Source organism: Poecilia reticulata, chromosome 7 (assembly GCF_904066995.2).
Source record: "Poecilia reticulata chromosome 7, P_reticulata-male-v2, whole genome shotgun sequence".
NCBI lineage: Eukaryota > Metazoa > Chordata > Actinopteri > Cyprinodontiformes > Poeciliidae > Poecilia > Poecilia reticulata.
Genome location: NC_088836.1, coordinates 22,647,238 through 22,673,637, shown reverse-complemented (window position 1 = coordinate 22,673,637; position 26,400 = coordinate 22,647,238). Strand labels below are relative to the sequence as shown.

The 26,400-nt window shown below is 37.9% G+C and overlaps 2 protein-coding genes and 1 long non-coding RNA gene across 3 annotated transcripts; all 3 read left to right on the top strand.

The window, feature by feature from the left end:
- The first annotated feature begins 2,434 nt into the window (after positions 1–2,434).
- On the top strand, positions 2,435–11,425 carry spo11 (SPO11 initiator of meiotic double stranded breaks). The gene is made up of 13 exons (XM_008414122.3): positions 2,435–2,648; positions 3,391–3,504; positions 5,026–5,114; positions 5,465–5,531; positions 5,673–5,781; positions 6,117–6,203; positions 7,390–7,426; positions 7,510–7,619; positions 7,717–7,816; positions 8,970–9,007; positions 9,256–9,332; positions 9,686–9,797; positions 10,964–11,425. The coding sequence occupies exons 1-13, from the start codon at positions 2,536–2,538 to the stop codon at positions 11,081–11,083; spliced, it is 1,173 nt and encodes a 390-aa protein (XP_008412344.2). The 5' UTR covers positions 2,435–2,535; the 3' UTR covers positions 11,084–11,425.
- A 500-nt stretch (positions 11,426–11,925) lies between these two features.
- LOC145552263 (uncharacterized) lies at positions 11,926–15,913 on the top strand. The gene is made up of 5 exons (XR_014088246.1): positions 11,926–12,623; positions 13,432–13,519; positions 13,662–13,784; positions 13,976–14,015; positions 15,702–15,913. It is a non-coding gene; the product is annotated as an uncharacterized LOC145552263 (long non-coding RNA).
- A 2,480-nt stretch (positions 15,914–18,393) lies between these two features.
- Positions 18,394–24,349, top strand: LOC103467589 (dual specificity protein phosphatase 7-like). The gene is made up of 3 exons (XM_008414121.3): positions 18,394–19,132; positions 20,393–20,821; positions 21,661–24,349. Exons 1-3 carry the CDS (start codon positions 18,763–18,765, stop codon positions 21,960–21,962), a joined length of 1,101 nt encoding a protein of 366 aa, XP_008412343.2. The 5' UTR covers positions 18,394–18,762; the 3' UTR covers positions 21,963–24,349.
- The last annotated feature ends 2,051 nt before the right edge of the window (positions 24,350–26,400 follow it).

Below are 26,400 nucleotides of genomic sequence, written 5' to 3'. Positions count from 1 at the left end.
TTTGGGGATAGTGGTCATTAAAGAGAGGGCGGTATAGCCAAAATGACCAAAGCTGATGAGAACCAGACAAATGGGAGACCCAGAGGTATACTGTGTGAGTGTGTGTTTGGTGTGGGGGGCAACGGAGTAGGAGGTGGACGTGCTGAACTATGTGGATTGTGAAAGGAGGGCAGCTCTGTTTTCTATTTGTGAGGATTAGGTTGACAGATCTGTATTTAGTTTCGATGGGCCTCTAGCTGCAGCTAATCCCCCTCACCTGCAAAGAGTGCCCCCCACCCCTCCTTCCACCTAGCTCTTTTCTTTCCTCTGACCCTGGAGCCCCCTGTCTCCCCCCTGAGTTCCCTCCTCTTGCCCAGCACAAACACTCATCCCGAGACATGCATATGACTCGTTGCACTCTGTCTCCTCAGGTTAGGGCCTCACACTCGACGCAAATCTCTCTCTGGCCAAAGGAACAGCGGGGGTCTCGGGGCTTTCTGGGAAAGATGAAAAAGGACTCTGGCAACATGCGGTCTCTCACATATTAAGATTATTTTCAGCTTGAGTGAGGGGCTGCTCATCATCTCTAAAAGATAGCAATTACAAAGATATTAAGAGCCAATGCATTGGAAGCAGCTTGTCACAGCCACTCAGGGAAATGGGAGAACTTTAGGAAGTATTCAGGGTCAGGTCGGGGGTATGGACCCCTATCTTTTTAGATCTTGGTTCACACACTCTGACCAGGCCTTCACACTGAGAAAGAAAGACAACAGTGCCACTGAAAACACACACTCAGCATGCCTGCTAACAGGTCTAAAAGCTGAAGACACTGGAGAACTTAATATTCAACGGAGCACATTTTCATTTTTTTTTTTTTTTTAAGAATGAAGCAACATATTGGCTAAATGACGCAACAAAGAACCAGAAACAGATTTAAAGGGTTGTTGATGATAGAAAACATGCACATTATTAAGGTTGTCACATTTTGTTAAAGTTATTTTATTGTTTGGGTTTCAAACAGCTGAAATTAGTCAACCATACAGTAAACTAACTCCTTATCATGAAGGGATTATAACTTCTCATTAAAATCTATAACACATGTTGGCATGTGTTGTCATTGCATTTTCAAAATGATGCTTAAAAAGCCATTCCACGTGTCCGAGATAAAACGATGCAAATTAATTTCTTCGACGTCCTTCTGAAACCACCACAGAAACACACGCAAACAGCCGGACATGCATATTCAGCAGACACACCTTGGACAAGCAGCAGCAGGCTCAGATAGAACGTCTCATTATTGAGGCCCACAGAAGGTGCTAATGGGAATTTTTTCCTAGCACTAGCCAATGTTGGCTTATTACCTTACACCACTACAGCCCACACACATTCTTGGATCTTAATAATGGACAGAGCTACAAGATGAGTAATAACTATCAGCTTGTGAAAATAAAAAAAATGATTTGTGACCTACTTACTTAGTTGTCAAGCATTTTTAAGAGATACAATTAAAAGTGTGCACAATAACGCCATAGTAAAGTATTTATACACTAGGATTATATTTATATTTTCTGAAAATTTCAATGTATTTTGCAGAAAATATTTGATAAACCAGTTGTTTCAATTGCAACAAAAAAGTATTGCCAGTATGTCCATTATAACTTTGTGCATTTAGAAACCAAACACTTTTTTTTTTCCAAAACAAATTGACCTTTTTCAAATTGAGTAGCACAGATTCTCAATTCAATTTCGATCTGGAACTTAACCAGGGCATCCTAACAGAGAAATATGCGTTGATAGTAAACATCTGCCCCAGTATTTAATGTTTTGTGGGTTTTTCTTCCTGCATTAACCCATATTTAGCTCTGTTCAGAGTCACATTAACTCTAACCGGTTTCCCTGTACCTGGTGGTGAGAAACATTCCCACAGCATGATGCTGTCACCAGCATGTTTCACAGTTGTTGGGTTTCCATGTGTTTTCTTTTTGACTCTTTTCCATAAAGACAAAGATTTTTAGGGCATTACCACCAATTGTTCTGCCAAATCAAATATAAATCTCTGTAGCTCTGTAGGAATTGTAATTCCTTTAGAATTATAATATTTCGGCTTCTTCTCTGACCAAAGCTCCTATCTTCCAGATGGACAGCCACATTTTGATAGACTTAAAATGTGCCACGGTCTTTCCATTTTTGCAAGATGGATTGAAAAGCACTTTTTAGGGGTATCAGAATAGATGGAGTAAATACAAGTCCAGACCACGTTTTTTTTTGTTAGAACACGTTGAAAATAATGTAGCGTATAATTGTTGCAATTTTGGACTAATGTAGGTCTAATACTTAAGCTTAAAATTATTTATATTTTTTCAATCATATTATTCATAAAAGCAACATTATAAGAAGTGTTTTAATACTAAAATTATTTTATCTGTCCTCGTCCAATAACCGCAGGAGGCAATCAGTCTCAGCTGCGTTTAACCGCGAGATTTGAGGTACAAGCTAACCACGGAGGTAAACTGTCAGACAGCTGTTAGCTTCTTTTTAGTTGGTTAGAAAGAAACAATGAGTGCTTTTGAAGCACAGTTGTTTTCTGAAATCGACAAGCTTCGTGTTCAGCTGTTGAACAATGTCGACATCATAGCAGAGAACCAACGTGCTGTGGAGGAAATCAGTCAGTAAGTTCGCTTTTATTTCTGTTACTGAAGGTCAGTGAACGGTGTTAGCGTTAGTCAGCTTGCTTATTTCTTTTTTCTTTTCGTTTTACTCAAAAGAGGAGGAGCGATGCTTCATAATGATTTTACTCAAGTAAAATTAAAAGTATGGTGTCCTACAATTACTCCTAAAAATGTATTGTTTAGCAATTACTTAAAGAACTGACTTTCTGATTATGCCCGGCATTAAATCACATTGCAGTGATGCAGGACACACTGTACTTTTTAGTGCATTTTTGCTTCTGTTCATTTTGTCAGCGCATATATTGGTTACCCTTTATTTTCTACATTCAAACATTTGTTTTAGTTCAGCAAAAATAACAACTATGAATAATTAAATAAAACAAATAAACTTGTGAAATGGAAAAAATAAGTTAACAGGCGAGGTACAATATCCAGAAAGTAAATGTAGGAGAGGATGAGAGAGTAGCTATGTTTAGACCTGAAGTGTGAACATGATAAACATTAGTACATTACAGAGATGTGCAACATGGCTGCTGGATGGCTCAGCTGGTAGAACGCACTCCATGTGCAGAGGCTATGTAGTCCATGACCCAGTTGTCTGTAATAAAACTACTTTTTGTCTCAGGTTATTACTGTATTAAGATGTTTGTGTCAGTGTCACTGTTTTCTTCGCATAATTTTAGATGCATTTGTCAAAGATCAGTAGATATTTTATTAATTGCTTTTATTTTGTTTAATCCAGGGATGAAATTTTAACTCAAATTGAAGGTGTAATCCTGGGAATAATGACCAGTCTGTCCAGAGATGAAGTACCTATCCTGGAACTGCCCAACAGATCCAGTTGGGCCAATATCAGGTAAACCTGATTTGAACCCATCGACGTGATGACGTGAACCTTTTTTGTTTCTGGCATTTTCCAGTCAGCGATCTCACAGATGTGCAGCTCATAGTTTGCAAACAGCTTTTTTAAAATTTTGTGACTAAGTGAAGCTTATAGAGTTGACATTAATGTGATTGCATATTCAGGTGTTTTAAGTGTTTTTACTGATGCTTTTTATTTTTGTCTAAGTTCTGACCTAGCCTTTCTCCTTGCAATGAAATAAGTTTTTGGCACCTCCTTGAATACATTTGGCCACATATCCAACGGATTTGTAGATTATTGGTGAAGTGAACTACACTTGGAACTTGCAAACCAAGGTTTTAAAAAGTTACAATTTCAGAATTGCTAACAGATTTCTTCATGCAATTTACACACTTTGTAGAACATTTAATTAGATTCTGGAGAAAGTGATAACGCTTTCTCTAAAACTATCATAACAGTTTCTATGGAACACAGAGTAACACAGCACTGTCCATTTTGCATGACACAGCTGTCTGAATGAATGCTTCTATGTTGGTGTCTCACTTTCTAGAAAGATTAATACACATAGTTACAAATACTATTAAAGACAATATTATTATACCTTTAATAAACAAAACACTACAGTATGTTAACTGCAGTTGGTATTTTTACTTTTTTTGGTTGAAATGCTAAAAAGGATCATGTTAAACATTTTGGTAATACATTTCTTAGTCAGTTCAGTAATACTAAAATACTGTTGTGTATATAGTCTGAATTATCATACCATAATAATTTCATTCTAGGCCATGACTTGACTGTAAATAAATGTGTATTTATTGGTTATAAAGCCATGATTCTTCACTGTGCGGAGGGTGAGCATAAACTTTCAAACACAAGCACAAGAAATCATCAAATAAATTAAAATACACACACTATAAAGATTTAACATGAAGCGAATTTTGAAATTTATTGAAATGAACTGAACCAAGTTACAAATAAAATTACAGCAATACAATGAACATTCAAAGGAGTGGGTAGAAGTATAAACTTATTAAAAAACCTTCTCCAGCAACATCACAAATGATCCCATCCTATTTAAAAGTATTGTACATTGTAGTACATGATGATTACATGTTGTTCATTTTCTTAAGAGGAACTAAGCAGTGCGGTCAGACTGGGTTTGCATAATACATGTCCTGTTCAGTCGACGCGATTGAAGCTTTAATAGCTTCCTGTTCAATAAAAGATGACAGTGATAAGTAAGATTCGTGCCTACACATGCAAACCCATGAAAAGCTTTAAAATGACTGGGTTGTGGCGATCTCACGTTATGAGCAAAGACTCGCTGTCAGTTTTCTTTGGATCAAAACTTGTCACTTTCGAACTTATTTCTTTTGTAAAAATGTAAAAAACTGAAAACAAAGTCAGGAGGGTGAGGTAAACTGGAATCTTCTCACAGGTGTCTCTAAAAATAAACATGCAGAATGTAGAGTAAATGGCTTTTAATAACTTTTACTTTTTTCGTTTGTTCCAAAGTTTTGACAGTGCTGTCGGGCTTCAGATGAGTTCAGAGCATTCTGTCACCTCCATTAGGAGCGACTGTCCTTCATCTGTTACTAAATTTGGTGAGAAAATACCCACACTTCTTCCACATCAGCTTCAAATTGAACTCTCCCACTTGTTTTTAGTCAAAAGTTCTTTCCAGCTGTGTGGTTCTTCATGTGGCTTTAATTTGTATTCATTATAAACATATGAATAAACTGCGAGACGGCAGTAAAAGTCAGACTTAGTTTTAGGTGACAAATTGGCAGAGACAGAACATGTTGAAAGAGGCTTTTAAGGATCAGTTCACATGGAAAAGAGCAGATTATTTCCTGGGTCTCTTTTCTCCTCCTGTCTTGTAAAACGAGAAAAGAATTGATGATTGTGAGTAAAATATAAATAACAAAACATGTCTTTCTTTCTTTGTTCAAAGCGCAAATTCTGAAGATTCTTTCCGTCGTCTACAGGCTGGTGCAGAGCAACTCTTATGCTACGAAAAGGTCATTTGTCGTCAATGAATTTCCCAAAAGCAAAAAAAAAAAAAAGTCTCTTCCTTTACATTCCTATATCCTTGTTTAGTGGTTATACAAGGAAAAGTCGGCATTTCTTAAATGTGCTCACTTTGAAGTTTTCTTCCACAGAGACATATATTACAACAACATACAGCTGTTTGGGTCACAGAGAACTGTGGATAGCATAATAGATGACATCTCCTGCATGCTGAAGGTTCCTCGCAGATCACTACATGTGGTAAGTGTGCATATTCATTTCAGTCTGACAGATGGTTTACATAATTCAGTGACTGCTTGGCAGAAACTGCAAACCTCTTATATTAAAAGCTTGTAGCAGAATTCTTTTGGATATTAGCTAAAATCTAACATATGAAATCTTTTATATTAGTGCCATATTTCATTTTTGTTCCACTTCATAGTTCAGGAAACACCTGTGAAGTAAATAATGGTTTTACTGATCAAAGAAAGATAGAATTGATGTGGAGTTCAAAACGTCAGTGCTGTAAAAAGGCATGTATGGCCATATGTCACAATGTATGTGTTTGTGTGTGTTTGTGTAATGTTGGTTTGCAGTTGGCCACATCCAAGGGCTTAATTTCTGGTGATCTGTGTTATTTGGAGGAGGATGGAACAAGAGTTGACTGCCACTCCAGCTCAGCAGTAAGTTTCCCAACATATAAAACACACTTCCTCTAATATCAATAACTCTTCCTGGATATAAAAAAAGATCTAACGTTTCATATGGGTTGAATATTTAGCAATTTTGCTAAATATTCAACCTTCAAAATATTTTTTGAAGTAACTGGAATATACTTCAAAAAATATTCTGGTTTTTCATGATAGCCCTACTCACTTTCTGTTTACCCCCTGAGACAACACTTTGCAGAACCACATTTCTACTTAAAGATTTTTTATTTTTTTTGGTATATCTCCACCAGCTTTATACATCCAGAGACTAATATTTAGGGGCATTTTCTTGGCACAGATTCTCACTTTGATTTAGGTCCGGGCTTTGATTGAGCTGTTTTAATGCACAAATTTACTTTGATACTGCATCGGTGAGACTTTATGTATGTAGAACTTATTATAGCATCTGAATAATGACCTGCAACGGGGATTAAATTAACTCCACATATATGGGCAGATGTTAAGAATTGGCCATGCCTGTTTGTTTTGTCCGCAGTACCGGTTTCTGTTATGCATGAAGAGAAATAATGAGGAAAACAACCTAATGACCTATTAAAAGCTTAGTTTAAACATTCTGCTCTCCATGGTTACACTTTCCATTACAGCGAAAAGCAAAGTGCAAATAAGGTCACGATGTGTAATGACTAAAATGAATTAGCGATACTAGACGGACATACATGCTTTAACAATCTCTTAAACTTCTTTCTCTGTCAGCACATTTACAGATGCGGTAAAAGGGCTCTTATTAACTCCATGTGTCGAATGTAAAAAAAAAATAAAAAAATAAAAATTCTCATTAAAAGTATTTATGATAGTTTACTTTGTAACAAATGCTCTGCTTAAATGTTTACCCACATCATACAGCACTATTTAAGTAAGGCAATTAGGAAGCTTCTGTGTTGCTATTTTATGCCTCATTGGCACTTTTTCCAGCACATTGCTGTCACCAGCTCACCATATGGTCTTGTACTGTTGACAGGAGCATTCTCAGTGCATGTCTCAGTACTACACACTATGCAAAATTTGCTATACAGCTCCATGATGTGTCAACATCTCCACATGGATCCTTTTTGGTGAATTAATCTGACTTCATCAGACGTTGCCGTTTGTAAAACAGCGTTTAAAGCCCTGTATTTGTTTTGGTTGTTTTTTTTTTCAGGCTGTTTCCATTTCCGCAAACATCGGTGGAATTAGAAGTATCCTTTAAAAGCCAGCTCAGTCTTAAGTATACATATTGGACAAAATGTGTCTTAATTATTAAATTCTTAATTATTTTCAGATATTGTATCTTCAGCTAAATTTATCATGATTGTAGAGAAGGATGCAACATTCCAGAGGCTGCTAGATGATGACCTCTGCACAAAGCTTTCTCCTTGCATCCTAATCACAGTTTGTACTTAAAAAAAACAACAACAAAAAACACATGTAGCCTTTTTTTATATAACTCTAGTCGCAATAAATGTTATACTGATTTTGTGTGAGTCAGGGTAAAGGTGTGCCAGATGTGAACAGCAGACTGATGGTGAGAAAGCTGTGGGATACGTTGCACATTCCCATCTTTGCCCTGGTGGATGCTGACCCTCATGGTACAGATGATTTATCTGAATGCAGATCAGCTTAACTCTCACGTATGCTTTGCATAGCTCACCACATCTATCAGGATGGTTCTCCTTTCATCTCTTGACACACACAGCTGGGTTTCATGTCTTGCTAAGTCAGCACATATTAGCATCTATACAGAACAGTACTTTGCAAAAATATCCATACTGCCACACACCTCCATGTATTTTATTGTGATTTTATGTGGTAGACCAACACAAGGTTGTGCATAAATGGAACGTGCACAGAAAATGACACTGGGTTTTCTTTTTTTTTTACTATTAAAGGTGTGAAAAGTTTGGAATACATTCGTGTTCATCACCCATGAATCAGTCATTTGTGCCTGCACCTTTCACTATACCTAGCTGCGGGTCCTTCAGGGGTCTTCTGTTCTAGCTTTTCACATTTAAAGAGTAAAAAAAACTAAGATTGCAGGGTTAAGGTCACTGTCAAGCTGAAGAACCTCTGCTCCATGTCAACAGGTTTTCTTGAGTACTGTTCTGTATCTACATAGATCTGGAGAGAGACTCATCAGGGCTTACCTTCTAGGCTGAGGAGAAGGGCAGCTCACATCTTTGCAGACCTCACACATTCTGGAAACTATTTAGACATTTACCTTCAGGTCATGGCTACAAAACATTATTTTCAAAAACCAGCCATCACAGAGTCAGTTTCCTCCCCGTTCGTTCTGACCGGCTTCCATATCTGGTGGGAAAACAAGTTTCCTCACAGCATGATTCCAGCAGCATGTTTCACGGTGAGGAAGGTGTGTTCACAGTGACGTGGTGATGTATACCACTTTTTTTCTATTGTAATTTGTTAAACGTAAGCTGCACATATTTTATTTCACTTCACAGTTATGCATTAATTTGTGTTTGTTGTATAAAATCTTGATAAAATGCATTCAAGTGTGTTGGTGTAACATGAACATTTAGAGAACTACAGATATTTTTGCAAAGCACTGTGCTTAGTTTGGCTATTAGTACCTCTCCCCTCGGAAACTCTTGATACTTTCAACCTTGTTCTAGTTGCATGGCCAGACACACATGTAATGTTTTATTCTGGTCAAAGTTCTGTTTCACATCTCAGAGGATAATTCCTCTGGTATGTCGGTGTCTGTCTCTCTCTGAATGTTTTCAGGCATTGAGATCATGTGTATCTACAAGTATGGATCAGTGGTAAGAGCTGTGTTATTTCTATACTCTACCCTCCATTCGGCGTCTGATAAAGGACAAACTCAAGTCTCAGAATGTTTACAGTAGCTGTGTGTGGAGTGATCATTTTTAGGAAGTGGATTAACTGCATTTTCATTGGTTATGTTTGTGTATCCATCCCTGTTTTATTTGTAAATCATTCTTGAACATAAAACCACATTGAATATGTGTGCATTGGGGAGATTTTGTGTAATTGAGTATTTTCTCCACAGTCAATGTCATTTGAGGCCCACAGTCTGACCGTCCCAAGCGTTATGTGGCTTGGCCTTCTCCCTTCTGACCTGCAGAGGTTTGGAATCACAATTTGCTACTTCCTATTTCCTCCTCCTGCCTCCAATTGGAATTATATTCAGAGGACATTTAGATTGTTTGTTTTGGTTTCAGTTGCTGTTTACCTCTTTTTTCCCCTCAAGGGACTGCACTTGAGACTGTATGGCATTTTAAGTATACATCAGTTTCAACAAATTTAGGGGGAAAAAAAGCTTTTTGAGATGTATTTAATTGTAGTCTGCATCTTTTTCTTTTCTTTCTCTGACCTAATTCCTTATTTTGTGCCTTACAAATCCAGAAATGTTTGGCAGAAGAAATAGTTTTAGGTGATTACGCCAATCAGTAATGTGAAATTAAAATGACTTGCCTTAGGTTAAGGGTTCCTGAGGATTCCCTGATTCCTCTTACCAAGACAGATGAAAACAAGCTCAACAGTTTGCTGAAGAGGCCGTACTTAACCAGCCAACCAGACTGGTGCAAAGAGGTGAGTGAAAATAAAGTGCAGAAAGAGGAAAAAAACAACCCTTTTTTTTCCCTTCAAGTTATTTAGCCTCACATTAAATTAGTGAGTGTATTGGTAAAACATTCAACTTAGCATGTGTTTCCAATAAACAAATCAAATAAGGCTAATTTTGTAACTGAGCCAACTGCTGTGTAAAGGTCGTCAGTTCAATCAAGTTCTTGGGTTTGTTTGGTGCAGCCTCCTTTTTTAAATTAAAGGAAAGAGTTTAAATGAAATTTGGACAACTACGATGGCCATTTTGTCATCCAACACATCCCTCTTCTCTTAAGGGGTGTGTTGGTGGATTTTGAGGTGGGCTTGGCATCACTGTCCTGCTGATGGATCGAATGAAGGCCAAACTTCAACTTCCACACTGACACCAGGTGACTCCAAGTGCTTTTTAATAGCCTGTTAAATCCATGTTTTCCCCAAGCTACAGTCTTTACTGAGGCACCATCATACCTCATTGTAAGCTGGAACTAACTATTTTGTTTCAATAGTGCTGTGCGCCATTGATACCTCCCCCTTTAAGCTACGTTCATGTAGAGTAGCCACTGTTTCTTTAACTTAATCATGCGGACCGCATCTTCGGAAAAACTTTAAGCCTTGGTGGTTTGCACCAGGTGTGTCTTAGACCAGACCTGATTTGCAAATGGTTTAATGAAGAATTCTGTAGGTTGTTGAATAATTTAAGGACTGCTTTGGTGAAATTTGTTTGGTTTAAGTTTTTAATCTAGATTTAAAATAACTAATACTTAATATGTGTTATATTGTTTACTTATGCAGTTCATTTGTACTTTGTTTATTGTAAATGCATGCTGTTTTATTTTACTAATATACCTAGTTTTCATTAGAGAGTCATTCTAGAACAAACACAATCTGGTCTAACTACTTCTGTTTACACATCTAAATAATTCTGTAGGACAAGTTCAAGAAAAAAAAAATCTTTAAAAAAAACAGATATCAGTGATATCTGTTGCTGGTGCAAGCAATCTCACTGTTTTTTAAAAGGACAAAGTCTTACAGAGTTTTTAGCTTTTCTTATGTGACACATTACCTAGGAATGTGTGTGAGAGGATAAAAAATAAACATGTTTGTGCAGCTTCCTCTTCCATACCTCTTTAAAGTTGTTTGCTTGCCTGTTGTAGATTGAGCTGATGCAGCAGAGTAAAGTCAAGGCTGAACTACAGTCCTTGTCCTCCATAGCTCCGGACTTCCTCACCAACATCTATCTGCCTAATAAGCTTCGATACGGTGGCTGGGTATGAACACTGGTTCTGCTTAGAGGAATAGCTGGTACTGGTACTGTGAAGTCATTTTCAAATAGGTTCTGTATCTGTTCTGCTGTATCTTATTGAATAGATTAGAAAATGATTTAAGGTCATTGTGTTTACAGCTTTTAAATGTGCCTACTGTTGCATGTGTGTTTAGAGTGTGATTTATATAATCTGTTGTGATGTGCTTTCATAAAGCAATATTCTTTTAATGCATAAGAAATTTATGGATACTGTATCATCTGATAAGTTTTAGTTGTGGACTGTGTGCATTCATATATTCAATGACAAAATGGGAAATCCATTTGTTTTAATAAATAGCACCTATCATCCCTTGCAATTTTTTTTCTTGTACAAAGATAAATGAATCAACCCACAATTGAAGCATACTTTATTTTCAAAACAGTGTTAGTTTTATTTTTTTTTTCTTTCAAAATAAACTATTTGTATTGTTTATTTCAGTGTAAAGAAATTTGAGAAGTGTGCTTGAAGAAAATAAATGCATTAAGGAAAATGAAGAAAATTGAATTGTGGTTAAAATAACAACACATTTCCTTTATATTTTAAACCTCTCTAGCTGACATGAGTGACTTTTGCCAAGCACAATAGCTCCACCTGCTGGCACTTTTTAAAAAATTTCGTTGATTAAATTCAAAAATCAATTTGACGAGGTACGTCACTATTATGCAAAGATGTACCTGGTTTAAAACTCAAAAGCAGGAATCTGCTTATTTCCAGTGTTCTTGTCAAATATTAGCAAACACCCTTTCACAGGGAACATTTAGTAAAAATAGCTCCTCCAGTTGACACCTTGAAACATTTTGTCAAGCCAATTCAGCTTTTTTTTCAGTAAACTAATCCATCCATCCATTTTCTTGCACCCTTGTCCCTTGGTGGGGTTGGGAGGGTTGCTGGTGTCTTTCTCCAGCTAACGTTCCGGGCGAGAGGCGGGGTCACCCTGGACAGGTCGCCAGTCTGTCGCAGGGCAACACAGAGACACACAGGACAAACAACCATGCACACACACACACTCACGGCCAATTAACCTGACAGTCATGTTTTTGGAGGAAACCAGAGTACCCACACATGCACAGGGAGAACATGCAAACTCCATGCAGAAAGACCCCAGGCTGGGAATCGAACCCAGAACCTTCTTGCTGCAAGGCAACAGCTCTACCAACTGCGCCACCGTGCAGCCCTAAGCTACATTTTAATAGAACAAAATAATCAGCAAAATTCTTTTGTAAGCAGGCAACGTTTACTGACATTTATGGGAAAAAATAAGCTTTTACAGTGTTGTACTTAATTTTTCTCAAATTAAAAAAAACTGATATTCGTTTCAAATAGTCAGTATTCCTTTTACTATGGCAACAAACTAAAATGAAGGATCTTACTAGACGCGCATCACCGCCCCCTGGCGGTAGTCAAGGGGAGAGTATGACTCCTTTCGCAACACAACATCGTATCTGTAATGTCCCCAGCAGGAGTTTTTCATCGGAAAAGAGAACTGATTCAGCCAAACCAGAACTACCAGGTGAGTCAGTTCAAGAAGAAATTATGGAATGTTGTCAGGGTAGTTTATACTGAACAACAGACGGACAGTGAAGATATAGAATAGAACAGTGTGCTGTTTATATAGCCCATTCTTAAAAGCTTTAGCTATAATTCCAGCAACTTGAAGTGTTGCATTTAAAATAATATATTGCTCATTCCAATTTAATTCCATCTATTAACCTATAATAGAAACAACTTGATGGTTTGGAAGGTTTTTGTCAGAAACAAATTATTAAATGTGTTAAAGGTACAGCTGAGTTAAGTGCCATAACACCAGAAAGGTTGATTTGTGATCGTGCCAAAAGAACTTTATTCATTCCTAGTTTATTCTCAGTGGTTTCTAGTAATCATTTACTCATCAACTAACGCTGATCAATCAAAAGCATGTACGAGGTGTATGCTCTACACCTTTTTGTCGAGGAAGCCGGCTGCAACTGTGGGAAATATAAAACCTCTGTTTTTGTGAATATAAATACTAGTATTGCAATGGAAAAGTGGTCAATAACAAAGCTTTTCTGTTGTTTCATCAAAATGCATTTAAAAGTGGAATAAAAGTATAGAACAGTTTGTTTTTACATATATGTAGTTTACAGTGATGTTTTTAACATAATTTAAAATCTTTTACAAATATATTTTTACTAGGGATGTACTGATATGAAAGTTGGGGTTTGATATTGATACCCAATAACAATACCGCTGTTATGGTCAATGACCTGATACATATTGTGTTTCCTTACAATTTGACATTGTGTAAAAATGACATCACCTGTATTGCTTCTCTGCTTCAGTCAAGCACCCGGCCTCTTTGCCGCTGGCCGGAGACACGCCCACTTCACATTTTGTGTCCAACAGTAATCAGATAACTGAAAGTCAGTTGTAAGTTGATCATTTGCATATAATTATGATACTTAATGGAAAAAGTGGGTTCTGTTATTCAAACTAACTTGCAGTTTTTACTACAAGTTAGTTTGAATAAAACTAACTTGTTTGTTAGTTGCTGTCTATGCTGTGTTTATAGACCAAAATGATAAAAAGTTACTATCGGATCATACATCGTCTGATCCGGCCAGATTGGTTGTTCCAAATGCCCGTTCCTGTCTGTAGAGATGACACAGGAAAAAAGAGTAAGATTATAAGAGAGGTACGAGAAGATCCATCCATCCATCCATTTTCTTGCACCCTTTTTCCCTCAGTGGGGTCGGGAGGGGTGCTGGTGCCCATCTCCAGCCAACGTTTCAGGCGAGAGGCGGGGTACACCCTGGACAGGTCGCCAGTCTGTCGCAGGGCAACACAGAGACACACAGGACACACAACCATGCACACACACACTAGGTACGAGAAGATGTCCAGGAGATATACTCGTACCACACAGGTAAGGAAACTCCACTTCGACTTTCATTTGATTTAATGAGGTAACTGTGTGATTTGACAAATGTTATTGTTTGTTCATTATTAGAACATTAGTGCACAAGTCAAATGCATCTCTGTAAATTGGAACATTATTCAAAGGTTAATTTATTACTTTAACTCAAAAAGGAAAATTCATGTGTAGATACATTACACAAAGAATAATGTATTATATGGAGTTTATTTCTAGTAATTTTGTTAACATGTTCGACACTTCGTAAAAACCCACAAGTCAGTATATGAGAAATTGACAATGTTATGCGAGAATACAAGAAAATTCATGTCTATTTTAGAAATGTCAGCCAATTGAAGAGTATGTGCTTGCAGTTTAAGCCCTCATTACTTGGTTGAGGCTCTTTTTCATGAATAACTGCATCATGGTGTGGAGGCGATCAGCCTGTAGCTCTGCTCATGTGTTAAGAAAGTCCAGATTGCCTCAGCAGTCTTCAGCTCATCTACAGTTGGGGAGTCGATCCTTCATCTCCCTTCCAACAATACTTCATGTGTTTTTTCTGGGTATGAAGTTTATTGACTTAATTAGATACTTCAGTTAGCAATGAATTCAACCAGCGCTTTGAATTAGCATTTGTTGTAAATTGGCATAATAAAAATGAAATGAATTGAACTGAGCTGACCTAAAGTTAGTTATTCATGGTGCCACTGTTCTCTCTGCCCTGTTGCAGCAACTGCTTCTTTATTGTCAAGGTTTAGTATAATCCTTCCTTGTTAGTAATATTGTTGCCTTTATTATAAAGTATTGCACAATCTGATTCCTTGTTTGTAAAAGAATTAGGTGTGTCAATAACTTCATACTAATGATGCGATGCAATAGTAGTGTTCCACTAAGATTGCATTGTGTTACTTTGTTGAGAAATATCACACACTCACATGATCTGAAACCAACAATAACATGAAGCCAGAGCACATCTAACTAACCAGGTTATTAATTTTGTATGCTCTACGTTATTGCATATCTAAACTGGTTTAGATTTGCAATAAAGTTCTCCTGACAGGTAGATTATATCTCATATTTTATGGCATTTAGAAGTGCAGAATTGCTAATTTCTAAAAAGTGTAAGTGACAGAAATATTAAACTGATGTTTTGTTTTTTTTAGCTCGTATTGTAAAAACAAACTTAGGATGTACAAAATAGGTCTGTTATGTGTAAACAGCTTGACGGCAGAACCATTCATGAATTGCAATAGGTGGCATGCAAGGCTTCACCACGTGGGGGCGTAGTGGGCCTCCTGTTCCTGCAGATGTGTGGCTCTCATATTAGATGCCTCCTGATGACTCATAACTAGTGCAGGAGCTTTTTTTTTTTTTTTCATGAACCATAGAGAGTATGAGGATATTATGTTTCACATCCAGATAATGTGGAGGATCACTGGTTTTATTAAATTGCACCAAACACACATTCGTGTAGCTCAAAGCCTGTTTCAGTGTAACTGGCATGGTTAATCAGATATGGATAATTAAAGATAATAAAAATAATAGAGCAAAGATATTTTCCTGCGGGTGATCATTTGCTCTGTAGTTTATCTAAGAGTTGTGTGAGTGATCGCCACATTTGCTCGAAAATTGCCCTGATATCCTGCATGCAGAAGAATATCATGAATGAAGCCGATGTTTGTCTCCCATCTGTTTCAGCTTGGAATTTATCCCGCAGAACATCTGCACATGACCGCCGTTTCCGCATCCGCCACACACGCATAAAAGCCCTGAAAGCAGCACTTGACCTGAAAAACCTTCCGACTCCGTGAAGCAAAGATGGTTTTGATCCTCTCCACTCTGGGAGAATCGCTTTGAATTCACCTTTAAAGCAAAATTTGTGGTAAAAACAGGAATGAAAGTGGAGCATACGTACTGTTTTATAAAGCGGGTCTTAATCAAAAACTCAAGTTGCACTGTACATACATTCAGATATGCTGACCTCGGCTCAGTTGCAGATTTTATTTGTGGGTTTTGATCACTACACGAGTTGTAGGCATGAGCGAATCCTTGTACATCTCCTGACCTCTTTGTCACACTTCATTTCCCTCCATTTATACGTGCATGCCGGCTTCACGGCTTCTCATATCGGCAAGTTTTGTAGTGGGTTCGTCTGAAGCGGCAAATCATGTTGGGCATGAGATGCCACGAGAAGAGTGTGTGTGTATATGCGTGTGTATGTATTTAAAAAAAATAAAGAAAAACTCAGATTGCATGTTGGAGGCAGGTGCAGACATGGTGATGCGCTGTAGCGTGGCGATAATATTATGTTGGTTGCTGTGTAATCAGGTAATGCTTGAGAGGGCCTGTGGGTGAGTGAATGTGTTTGCAGGTTTTAGCTCCATTCCTCTCTGTGTTAATCCTGATGCCATGCACATCTGTGACACCCCCCCACCCCCATCACCACCTCCCCTGCCGCCGACCCCACTCACGTGTGCTCGCAGATCCGCTGCATGGCTGGATTCCCACTGCGAGCATCTCACTGCGCCGCTCTCCCCCCTCACCCCACCTCTCTCTCCTGACTCTCTATTCATAATTCTCCTACATCATTGTACGTATTAGTAATAAACCACACAGAGACGCTCAGGAGGACTATGCCCTTTGTGAAAGACACAAATGTATAATATTAATTATATGTTTTAAGTCCTCAATTTTCTTTCCAAAACTTAAAGCTGTTTTGGAAACAGCCTTAAGTTTCCAAAACAGGAAACTTAAGACACATGTTTTAGGAATGTGTCTTATCTAGTAATGTCATTTTGTTCATAGGTGACATCATTCTTCATGTTGGAGGTAGGTGCAGACATGGTGATGCACTTAACTGGCATAACCAGTTAAGTACACACTGACTTATAAACAGTTTAGATTCATTTGGATTCTGACCAACTGTACTTTAGATTTGGGTTTGGTAATTCAAAGTCAAACCTGGATCGCAAAAACTATCAAATTTAGATGTATGCTAAAACCCATGAACTAAATCATAGACTGAAACAAACAGCTTAGGGTCATAGATAATGTGTAGTAGGCAACACTAAATGACCTAAAACCTTCTATCTTTGCTCATTTTATACCACTAACTGCATATCTGTTTGTTAGATCTCTTGCAACAACAAGCATCTAGTGACAGAAGAAACAAAATGGTCACAAGCGATGTGGAACCCCTAAAATTCCAAACTTTTCCAAACTCAAATTCCTATGTTTTCTCAGCAAGTGCTATAAGATTATGGATACTTCAAAACAAAATATGTACCTTGTCCGTATTAATGTCTTGTCATTTGCATGTTCTACAATTCATGAAACAAGATAAGGCTGATTTCAATGCGTTTTAAGCATCTTGACTGACTTTTTGCACTTGTAACACTTTGTACTTCAATGAATCTCTCACACAATCCAACTGCTGCACTGTTTATAAGTAGAAATCATGTTATTACGTTGTATTGCTAGTTGTATTTAATCTATTAACTGAGCATATCCATTGACAAAACCCACTGATTTTCAAACTTTGAACTGGAATAGTGTTAGTGTGAGAACAACCACCAGTACAACCATAAGTACCACAGCTGACGACCATAACAGGTGCACCTCAGCAACAGGACAATAGAATGTCTTTGTAGTTATTTAAATTCGGATGATTATAGCTTGTAGCTAATGAACATATTAAATAGTCAGAAAATTACAGATGATCTAAAATGCAGGCACTTTTTGCATGAACAATTGTATCAGTGTTTGAATTGTTAAAATTAGCCCTGGCAGCAGGGCTAATTTTAATAGCCCTGCTGCCACTCCTGGGAATGTTCTGTTTCTCCATTTGTTGATTGTTGTGGTTGACTGGAGTCCTAACGACTTAAAAATAGCTCTATCCAGGCTAATAGATGACAAATACTTTGTTTCTTACATTTCTTTTGCATGACGTTTTGGTTTTTGAGTCCTATTTCCTTTTGTCAGACAGGTTCTTTTCAACTGATTTCTTTGATATGATTGATAAAATACAACTTGGCTTTAGTTAATCACAATTGATTATGAGTAAATATTTGCACACCTTGTTTTCTTTTTTTTTTTTGTTTGACAAAAAAGGTAAAAATAGCTTAGAACAAATCTTGTAAGGGATAACTATTTTTTTCATAGCACTGTATATGAGTTTTACTTCAAAAAGTAAACTTTTCCATGATATTGTTATATATAGGATCCATCCGTGGGGAATAAAACAAAGGGAAAGCAGTTTCTCACTAATAAGGGAATCTCGAACAGATTTCATTCAGACATTCCAGACTTCGTGATAATTCTGCTATGACTTTAAATTGTATGAACAAACTCCTCCCCCTCGACTCGCTCTTCTGTCATCTGAAAAAAAAAAAAAAGTAAAGAGAAAAAAACTCGCATGCATCGGAATGATAAAAACGACAATGTGCTCGCTGAACCCTGGCACGGTGTGGAGCAGCTGAAGTTGATTAAGACTTTTCTGGCAATAAAAGACTGACATTAAAGTGTTAGTGGAAGTGTTTAGAAACTCTTCGACTCGCTGGGACAGCTCTCACTTACTGACTGATGGAAAGCGAGAGGAGGCAAAGGGGGAAATCTTTTCGCTCAAGCAGAAGCGCCATGGACTGGCGGAGCAACATTTAACGTTCCTTTTTTTTCCCCCCTTCTTCTTGTTGTTTTGGGCGCAATGACGGACTAAGCAAAGTATTCGCGTGCTTGCGTGTAGCATGAGACTGAGTGCGATATGTCTAACGCGAGGCCGAGTAAGAGCGTGGAATGGCTGCAACTGGAGTTGGAGACCGGAGGCACTTCTCTGCTCCTGCTGGACTGCCGCTCACACGAGCTGTATGAATCATCCCACATAGAGACCGCCATAAACCTGGCCATGACGGGGCTCATGCTGCGGAGGTTCAAGAAGGGCAACATCCCGATCCAGACCGTCATCCCCAAGCACGAGGACAAGGAGAACTTCGTAAGGCGGTGCAAGACGGACACGGTGGTCCTGTACGACGAGAGCTCCGCGGACTGGCAGGACAGCGGCTCCCCGGCCACCGTGTTGTTCCTGCTTCTTAACAAACTGCGAGAAGACGGGTGTAAAGCGTACTTTCTTGAAGGTAACGATTTTTTAATGTCAGTATAAACTTAGAAACGATTAAATTATTCGTTAATGACATGTGTTTGGGATGGATTGACCAGTGCAGTTTGACACTTAGCGCTGTAACTGTAAACTAGACCGGGGGAAAAAAAGAGAAAAAAAAAATCATTTTAAATGTTTTCTATTTGGACCTCTGTTCTGTTTTTTCGTTCGTTAAAGTGTGTGTATGTCTGTGTTATTATTATGTTGTAGAGACTGACTTGTGAGCTCATCCTGTGTCGTGTGGTTGTAGTTTGAAAGCTGCTCAAAAGTTTGTGTCACTGCTGAGATTCTCAATTAAAATTCCAAAATGGCTGCGGCATGTTTTGCTCCAGCAGGAACAGACATGTATTTCATGAATGGTCCGTCTCGGGGGTCTTACACTTCACAATTCCATAAGTAAAAATGTTTTTTTTTTTTTTGCTTTTACCGTTTTCGATAAGTACGGGCTGTTTTCTGGTATTGTATCTAAATCAGAAAAGCAGGATTTTTTTTTCTCGTGTGTGTTGCTGCTCACTTTTGGTCAGCTGGCTGAAAGAAGGTAAATGTCACGATAACCTGTTTGTGGTAGGTTTTACACTTAAACTTTTATCTGATTGTGACATAAAGTAGTTGTGCTTCCTCATTTATTTATTCACACCACCACTCAGCTGGTTGAAACAAGGTTATTACGCTTTTCTTTTGCTTACAAAGAAGAAAACAAAAATGCCTTACTGGAATTATCTCTGGGAAATAGAATGACTGATGTGTGGAAACTATATGTGAATCAAAATAACAATAAATGTTATAGATGGCTATGTTATATTATTATATCTGCAGTAGAAATAAATGCTACTTTTCTGTTTTTAAATAGTCAGATCATCTCTTATGTGTTTGATAGACATATTAATAAACAAATAGCTTGAATTTATTTTAATATGTACACAAGAGGCATTTTAGCGCTGATGTCTCTTTTCCATTTCAGTTTTGAAAGATTATAGTTTTATGATCTAAGGACTAAAAATTCTAATCCAAAAAATTGTAATTGTTATCTGTGTTTTGACTGAAAAAGTCAATTGCATTTAGACATTTAAGTAAGTTTGAGTATTTAGTTTTAGTACATAGTTTGATATGCAGAAATAGATCATTTCCACTAAAGGAGAAATTCAAAAATTCCGATTTCTGACTGTTTCACTGGCTCACTGTGGACTAAAATAAATCTTTTTCGACATAATTTATCTGTGTTTGCATTTCTATTCAGGTGGTTTTGTGAAGTTCCACACAGAGTACCCAGAACACTGCGAGACCCTCCTGGACAGCTCCTGTCCGAGCTCCTCTCCCCCGATGCCCGTCCTGGGCTTCGGAGGTCTCCGGATCAGCTCGGATTGTTCAGACGGCGAATCCGATCGAGAACCCAGCAGCGCGACGGAGTCAGAGGAGAGCCCCATCCCCAGCAATCAGCCAGACTTTCCCGTCCAAATCCTACCTTACCTCTACTTGGGCTGTGCCAAAGTCTCCAGCAACTTAGACGTGCTGGACCAGTATAACATCACGTATATCCTGAACGTCACGCCTAATCTGCCCAACGTGTATGAGCACAAGAGCCACTTCAGATACAAGAAGATCCCTATTTCGGATCACTGGAGTCAGAACCTGTCCCAGTTCTTTCCAGAAGCTATATCATTTATTGGTAAGTATTATGTTTTACTGTCGATTTCAAATTTATTTTGCTTTGCACGTCTAACTGGTTTGGACATTATTTTGGTGGTAATTTTAGACTAAAGAGTGAACGGTAGAGATGGACTAGTTAATTGGATCATAATTAGATTGATAGCTCAGATAATAGACAATTAATGTAATTTTTTTCTCATTTACTTTAATGCATCTTCTTTATGTGGTTAAAAAAAGGTTTTTAAATATTTAGAACTATTATCTTTTTTAAGAAAGCCCCAGGGTACTTACCGTCTTCAGTTATATGTTACAGTCCTTAAAATAAAAACAATCTTTATTGGTCATTACCTGAATCAGAATATGAAAGAAAACTAGAAATTGGTATCAGAACACGCAAGTATGATCAGTGTATCTGTATCGGATAGATTTATTTAAAATTCCTTAGTTTTTCACTTGTTTCCATGGAAGTCGAAGAAATTAAGCTTTATTAATAGTTTGATTACATTACAAGACCCCAAATTTACTTGACATATTTTTTGTTGTTTAATGGCAGTGCTGCGTTTCAGTTTTGCTTTTGGTTTGGTGTTTCTCACCATGACTACACCTGAAACCACAGCCATTCACTTGTTTGGTGGTTGTCGTGTTGTCACGGGTGGGATTCTCAGTAGGTTCAAACACCGAATGAGGAAGGAAGTGATGTTTCCGCTCCATGGGGTTGGGTTTGATTCTTGCTTTGCAAGCTGACAACTGTCTCCTCACAGCAGGCCTGAGCTAGATTTGCACTATTAAAGGAGCACTAGAATGGTGTTGTTTGTTTACACATTCCTGACCTGGATTTTTTCCCCCTCTCTGCTGCAGATGAGGCTCGATCTAAGCGCTGTGGCATCCTTGTCCACTGCCTGGCCGGCATCAGTCGCTCAGTCACAGTCACCGTGGCCTACCTGATGCAGAGGCTCAACCTGTCTCTAAACGACGCCTACGACTTTGTGAAGAGGAAGAAGTCCAACATCTCGCCAAACTTCAACTTCATGGGACAGCTCTTAGACTTTGAGAGGACGCTGGGGAAGCACACACCCTGCGACAACCGCTCTACCAGCGAGGAGCAGCTTTTCTTCACCACACCAACCAATCACAATGTGTTTCAGCTGGAGTCGACATGAGGAGCAGGAACGTTTTTTTTTATGCTGTTGTTGTCGTTTCCTGTGGTGGTTTTTCTGAGCTTGTCAGATGCCTGACTTGCTGACGCAGGTGGTAAGTCAGCAATAGTGTTCAACAACTTCACAACGAGCCTCATTGATCTGTTAAAGCAACAGAATCCATAAGCTCCTGTCTCAATGCCTTAATATCTTAACAACAGAAGCAATCTAACGTTCCACCACATACTGTATTAATGAATGGCCATGTACAGTCATTATAGATGGACTTTTCATAATATTTCTTTTTAAGACTTTTAATGTTTTTGGACTGTCGTTTGTTGTACTTTCCTAGTTTGTTTATGAATAGGCATGGGCTGGTATGAGATTTTTACAGTGTGATTGCTTTGAATAAAAATACAAATTCAAAATGCTTAACAGAGAAAAGCAAAAATATATTCCTACTGTAGCTGAGATATTACATAATAAAAATATTATACATTATGCACAATGTATAATATTAAAAAACACAAATAATGAATAAAAGGAATAAAAGTTCATTAACATTTTTATATTAAATGTTACCATAAACGGCTACAGTGTCAAAAATATGACAAAATAGCCGTATTATGTGTGTTTTATTATCGGTATGTTCCACAAGTGGTAAAACAACATAATGTTTAGGTTGGTTTCCAATTCAAGAGTAAAGGGTTTCTCTGCCTATTAACTTTATGTTATCATCTGCAATCCATTGAAATGTCTTGTCTGGGTTCAACTGTTTTACATTAACAACCGTTGCTATCAGGTTGTTTTTGAATTTAAAAAAGCTAGAAGTTTGAAGTTTGGTTTTTAAACCAGACCTGGTTTAAAAAGGACACTTTAATCCAAATTTAATTTAAAACCTTGTTTTTAACAGCCAAAAGGTCCCACACAGTTAAGAAATGTCCCTTTTTAATTTTTTTTAAATGTGAAATGTAAGGGGGCTTTAAACTGTATTTATCTATATTTATTGGTAATTCAAAAACCATAGTGATCAAGTCTCACACAAATTGAAGTTGTGATGTGGCCAAACAGAGATTGATGCTTTTTAACAATAAATAAATAAAGTATATATATTTTTTCTAGAAATTAAGATGTTAACTTTAAGATAATACAAAGAATGACAACTAAGCAGTTTGGGAACTCAAAATGTTTTCATAGTCAGTTCAAGACTGTATAGGAACCCAGTTATAAGAACTTGTGCAAAATAACTTTCTTCTTGCTGTAACACTGGAATTTAAAGAAGCTACTATTAGACAGTTGATTAGTGTGGCTAACTGCACTGTTGGAACCAGCAATCAACTCCTAACAGACATGCAAACTAACAAAAGCAGCTGAGTTAATAAGAGTTTACAGAACCCTTCTTAAAGTCTCAAATATTTTTAAACCGTTTTCTTTTGTTGTAAGTGAAGGAAAAGTTATGAACATTCTTCCAGCCAGCTAAACCACCAGTGTGCAGCAACAGGTTGGGAAGGGGCCTGCTTCGAATAATCAGAACTGGCTTCTAATTAACTAACAACAGAACGGTGTGAAATGTAAGGGGGCTTTAAACTGTAAATGTCTAAAAACGTGGTATATTTTGATACCGGCCCATGTCTACTTGTGAATAATGCCTTGATAAAAAAAAAAAAAAAAAGATCTGTGGCCATTCTGAATGTTTTCTGGGGTCCAATATAAGATGTGTTGTTATTCCAGCTGAGGGGGAAAAAGCTACCATGTGGAGGCAGCTACAGTTTTCCTGCTGCTTGAGTTTTCACAGAAGACTTCTCTAGCATCTGGCAAAACAATATATTAAAACTGAACTGTTAGTTACCATGTTGAGGTGTAATGAAAGACTGGCTTTCCCCACAGTTAAAAAGGTGCAGCTATGTAAGTAAGAAGGGTACAAACAACTGGAAACCCACCTTATTTTGTGTTTCCCTCTGACACTTTTCAGCCTGCAGCTATGTCTTCTCATAGGAGTTCCCGTGTGTAAATAGCTTTCATCTCCCTCTGTTTCTCTCTCTCTCTCTCTCTCTCTCTCTTTGTCATTTCTTGTATTTGAACAGGTGAATGAATTTAATGCGTGAAAGGAAAATGAGAGGAAGCGAGATTGACCGGAGCGTTCTTACCTCAACAAAGAGACATTTTTCAGGGATTTTTATACGAGTCGGTTGCGCGTCATCTTGGCCTCTTAAAACGCACCCAAGGGCTGTTTTGTTTCATATGTTTGTAACGATGTACATAAACCGTGGTTGTTACGGGAGACGTTTTCTGTATATCATGAAGGATGTGGAAGTGACTCTTGTTGGAACTCTTATGTATAGCATATATTGAGCTATAAGGCATTCTGTACACGTTTTTACAGCAAATATATTGTATATTTTTACTTGAAAGTAGCTTCTTTGCCTTTCTTTTAATCTAAGGTTTTAGTCGCTAATAGAACGAAACAAAGTGGCGGTGTGGTTGAGTCATAACCAAAGAGAGCTGTCTGAGACATTGCAAGCCGTCCAGGCTCGGAGATGTAGTTGTGGTCAAATGGCTTTTTTTTTTAACTTTCTCTGACATCCTGTCTCCACTGAGGTCTCTGACGGAAAGGCAAGTCACAAGGCCAGATCTGTCAGCAGCACATCGCCGACACGCCTTCCAGCCATCAATCAAACTCCACTTAAAGAAAAGAGGAAGATGATACAGCAGTTACTCTGACAGCTCTCCTCTGCAGAAGGCACTAAGAGTTTTCTCGTCTGCCGTTGTGACTTTATTGCAGATTGTGGTTTCGGGTTTAACTGACAAAAGTGCAATATCCTGTCCTCTTCTACAAGAACAAATGACGTATTTGCACACATGCTGCCGTTTAAACAGCAATTGAAAGTGATAATAAATTAGCCGTGCTTTTCTCGACAAGACTAAATTTCGAATGATGTATGTGAAAACACTCGGTGGCCACTTTATTAGGTACACTTTGTGAAGTTCCAAGGAAACATCATAAGGGGCAGGGGGGAGAAAATTTAGGTGACGTTATGACAACGGGCTCGTCTGAGCGTCTCAGAAGCCGATGAGCTTCTGAGACTTTCACACACAGCCTTCCGGGATTATGGAGAATGTTCTTAGGACTAGAGAAAGATCCAGTGAGCTACTTTTATTTTTCCTTCACAATGAAAGTGCCATATGTGAGGAGCACTGGCAGACTGGATCATGGTGACAGAAAGGCAGCAGTCGCTAAAATAACCACACGTTTACAGCAAAGTGTGCAGAATGAGCACACAAAATGTCGAATGTTGGAGCAGGTGAGCTACAGAAGCAGATCAGATTAAAGATTTTCTGTTATTTACTGAAATGAATAAATCTCCAGCAACTATCATGTCAATGTAGACATAATCTTGATATGAATAATGTGGGAAAAAAATAACTAAAAAGTAGTTGTTTTTTATGTGGTGAAAAGATCTCCACATAAAGTCTCATGTCTAAAAATGTTTAAAATATGGTTTGAGTTCATCAATCAGCCTGACCTTCCACATCATTGTTCATTCATTGGATCTATTGACTAAAAAAAGTATATATATATTTTTTATTTTCCATTTGGTTAAATAAAGCTAATCTTGACCAAACTATAAGCATTAAAAGTTGTCACATACTATTGAGGGCAGAAGTGAGATGTGCCTCTTGTCTATGGACAGTTTGTTTTCCCGTCATCATAGCTGAACTGACATGAAACTGATTATTTCCTAGATTTTTTTCTAAATGTTTGTGGGCTCATACATAAAAATAAATAAATTGTTATATGCTATAAAATAAGCTAAAATACAGCTTATTAACCGTAATAAAACAGCAGCATATGTCTTCAAGTGGATGACTTTGGCAAATTTCCACAAAGTCTTTTACAACAGGGTTTAGCTCAGTACCTCAGCGCTTAAATGTGTGTGAGTCGTAGCTGAAGCTTCTCCTCTTTGTTTGATCGTATCTCAGGATTATCAGCTGTTTGGATCCACAACCTGCATACCTGGCGCTCAACCGCAAAACATTCATCGAGCTAATTCAAAATGAGGCGATGAAATGTGATGTCAGTGAGATCATACTTTGCAGACCAACCTTTTGCTGCAATTACTGTTGCAAGTGTTTTGCTTTTGTGTTTTCTAGCAGCCTGGCTCATCTGGAGACTAATTGTTTTGGCCAAACAGTCTCAAACTGTGTAGCTCAAGCTTAGTTGACTGAATGGATCTCTGTGATATGAGGTGTTGTTTTATGTCCTAACCCTGGTTCAGGTCGGTTTACAACTTCATCACTGTTGTTTTTATTGCTCTTTATGATGCCGTGTGTTCACTAGCACACCTCTGAAACCTTCAAAGAAAGGCTATTTTTATCCCGAAATGAAATGACAAACAAATGTGCTGTATATTTACTAAGGTGACGTCGGAGAGCAATTTGTCATACTGGATTTTTTTATTAG

Coding starts and splice junctions, on each gene's coding strand:
- spo11 (XM_008414122.3), top strand. CDS start 2,536: ATGAGTGCTTTTGAAGCACAGTTGTTTTCTGAAATCGACAAGCTTCGT. Junction 5,115..5,464: donor TTCATCTGTTACTAAATTTG/GTGAGAAAATAC, acceptor CTTTGTTCAAAG/CGCAAATTCTGAAGATTCTT. Junction 9,333..9,685: donor CTCCCTTCTGACCTGCAGAG/GTTTGGAATCAC, acceptor GACTTGCCTTAG/GTTAAGGGTTCCTGAGGATT.
- LOC103467589 (XM_008414121.3), top strand. CDS start 18,763: ATGTCTAACGCGAGGCCGAGTAAGAGCGTGGAATGGCTGCAACTGGAG. Junction 19,133..20,392: donor TAAAGCGTACTTTCTTGAAG/GTAACGATTTTT, acceptor ATTTCTATTCAG/GTGGTTTTGTGAAGTTCCAC. Junction 20,822..21,660: donor AGAAGCTATATCATTTATTG/GTAAGTATTATG, acceptor TCTCTGCTGCAG/ATGAGGCTCGATCTAAGCGC.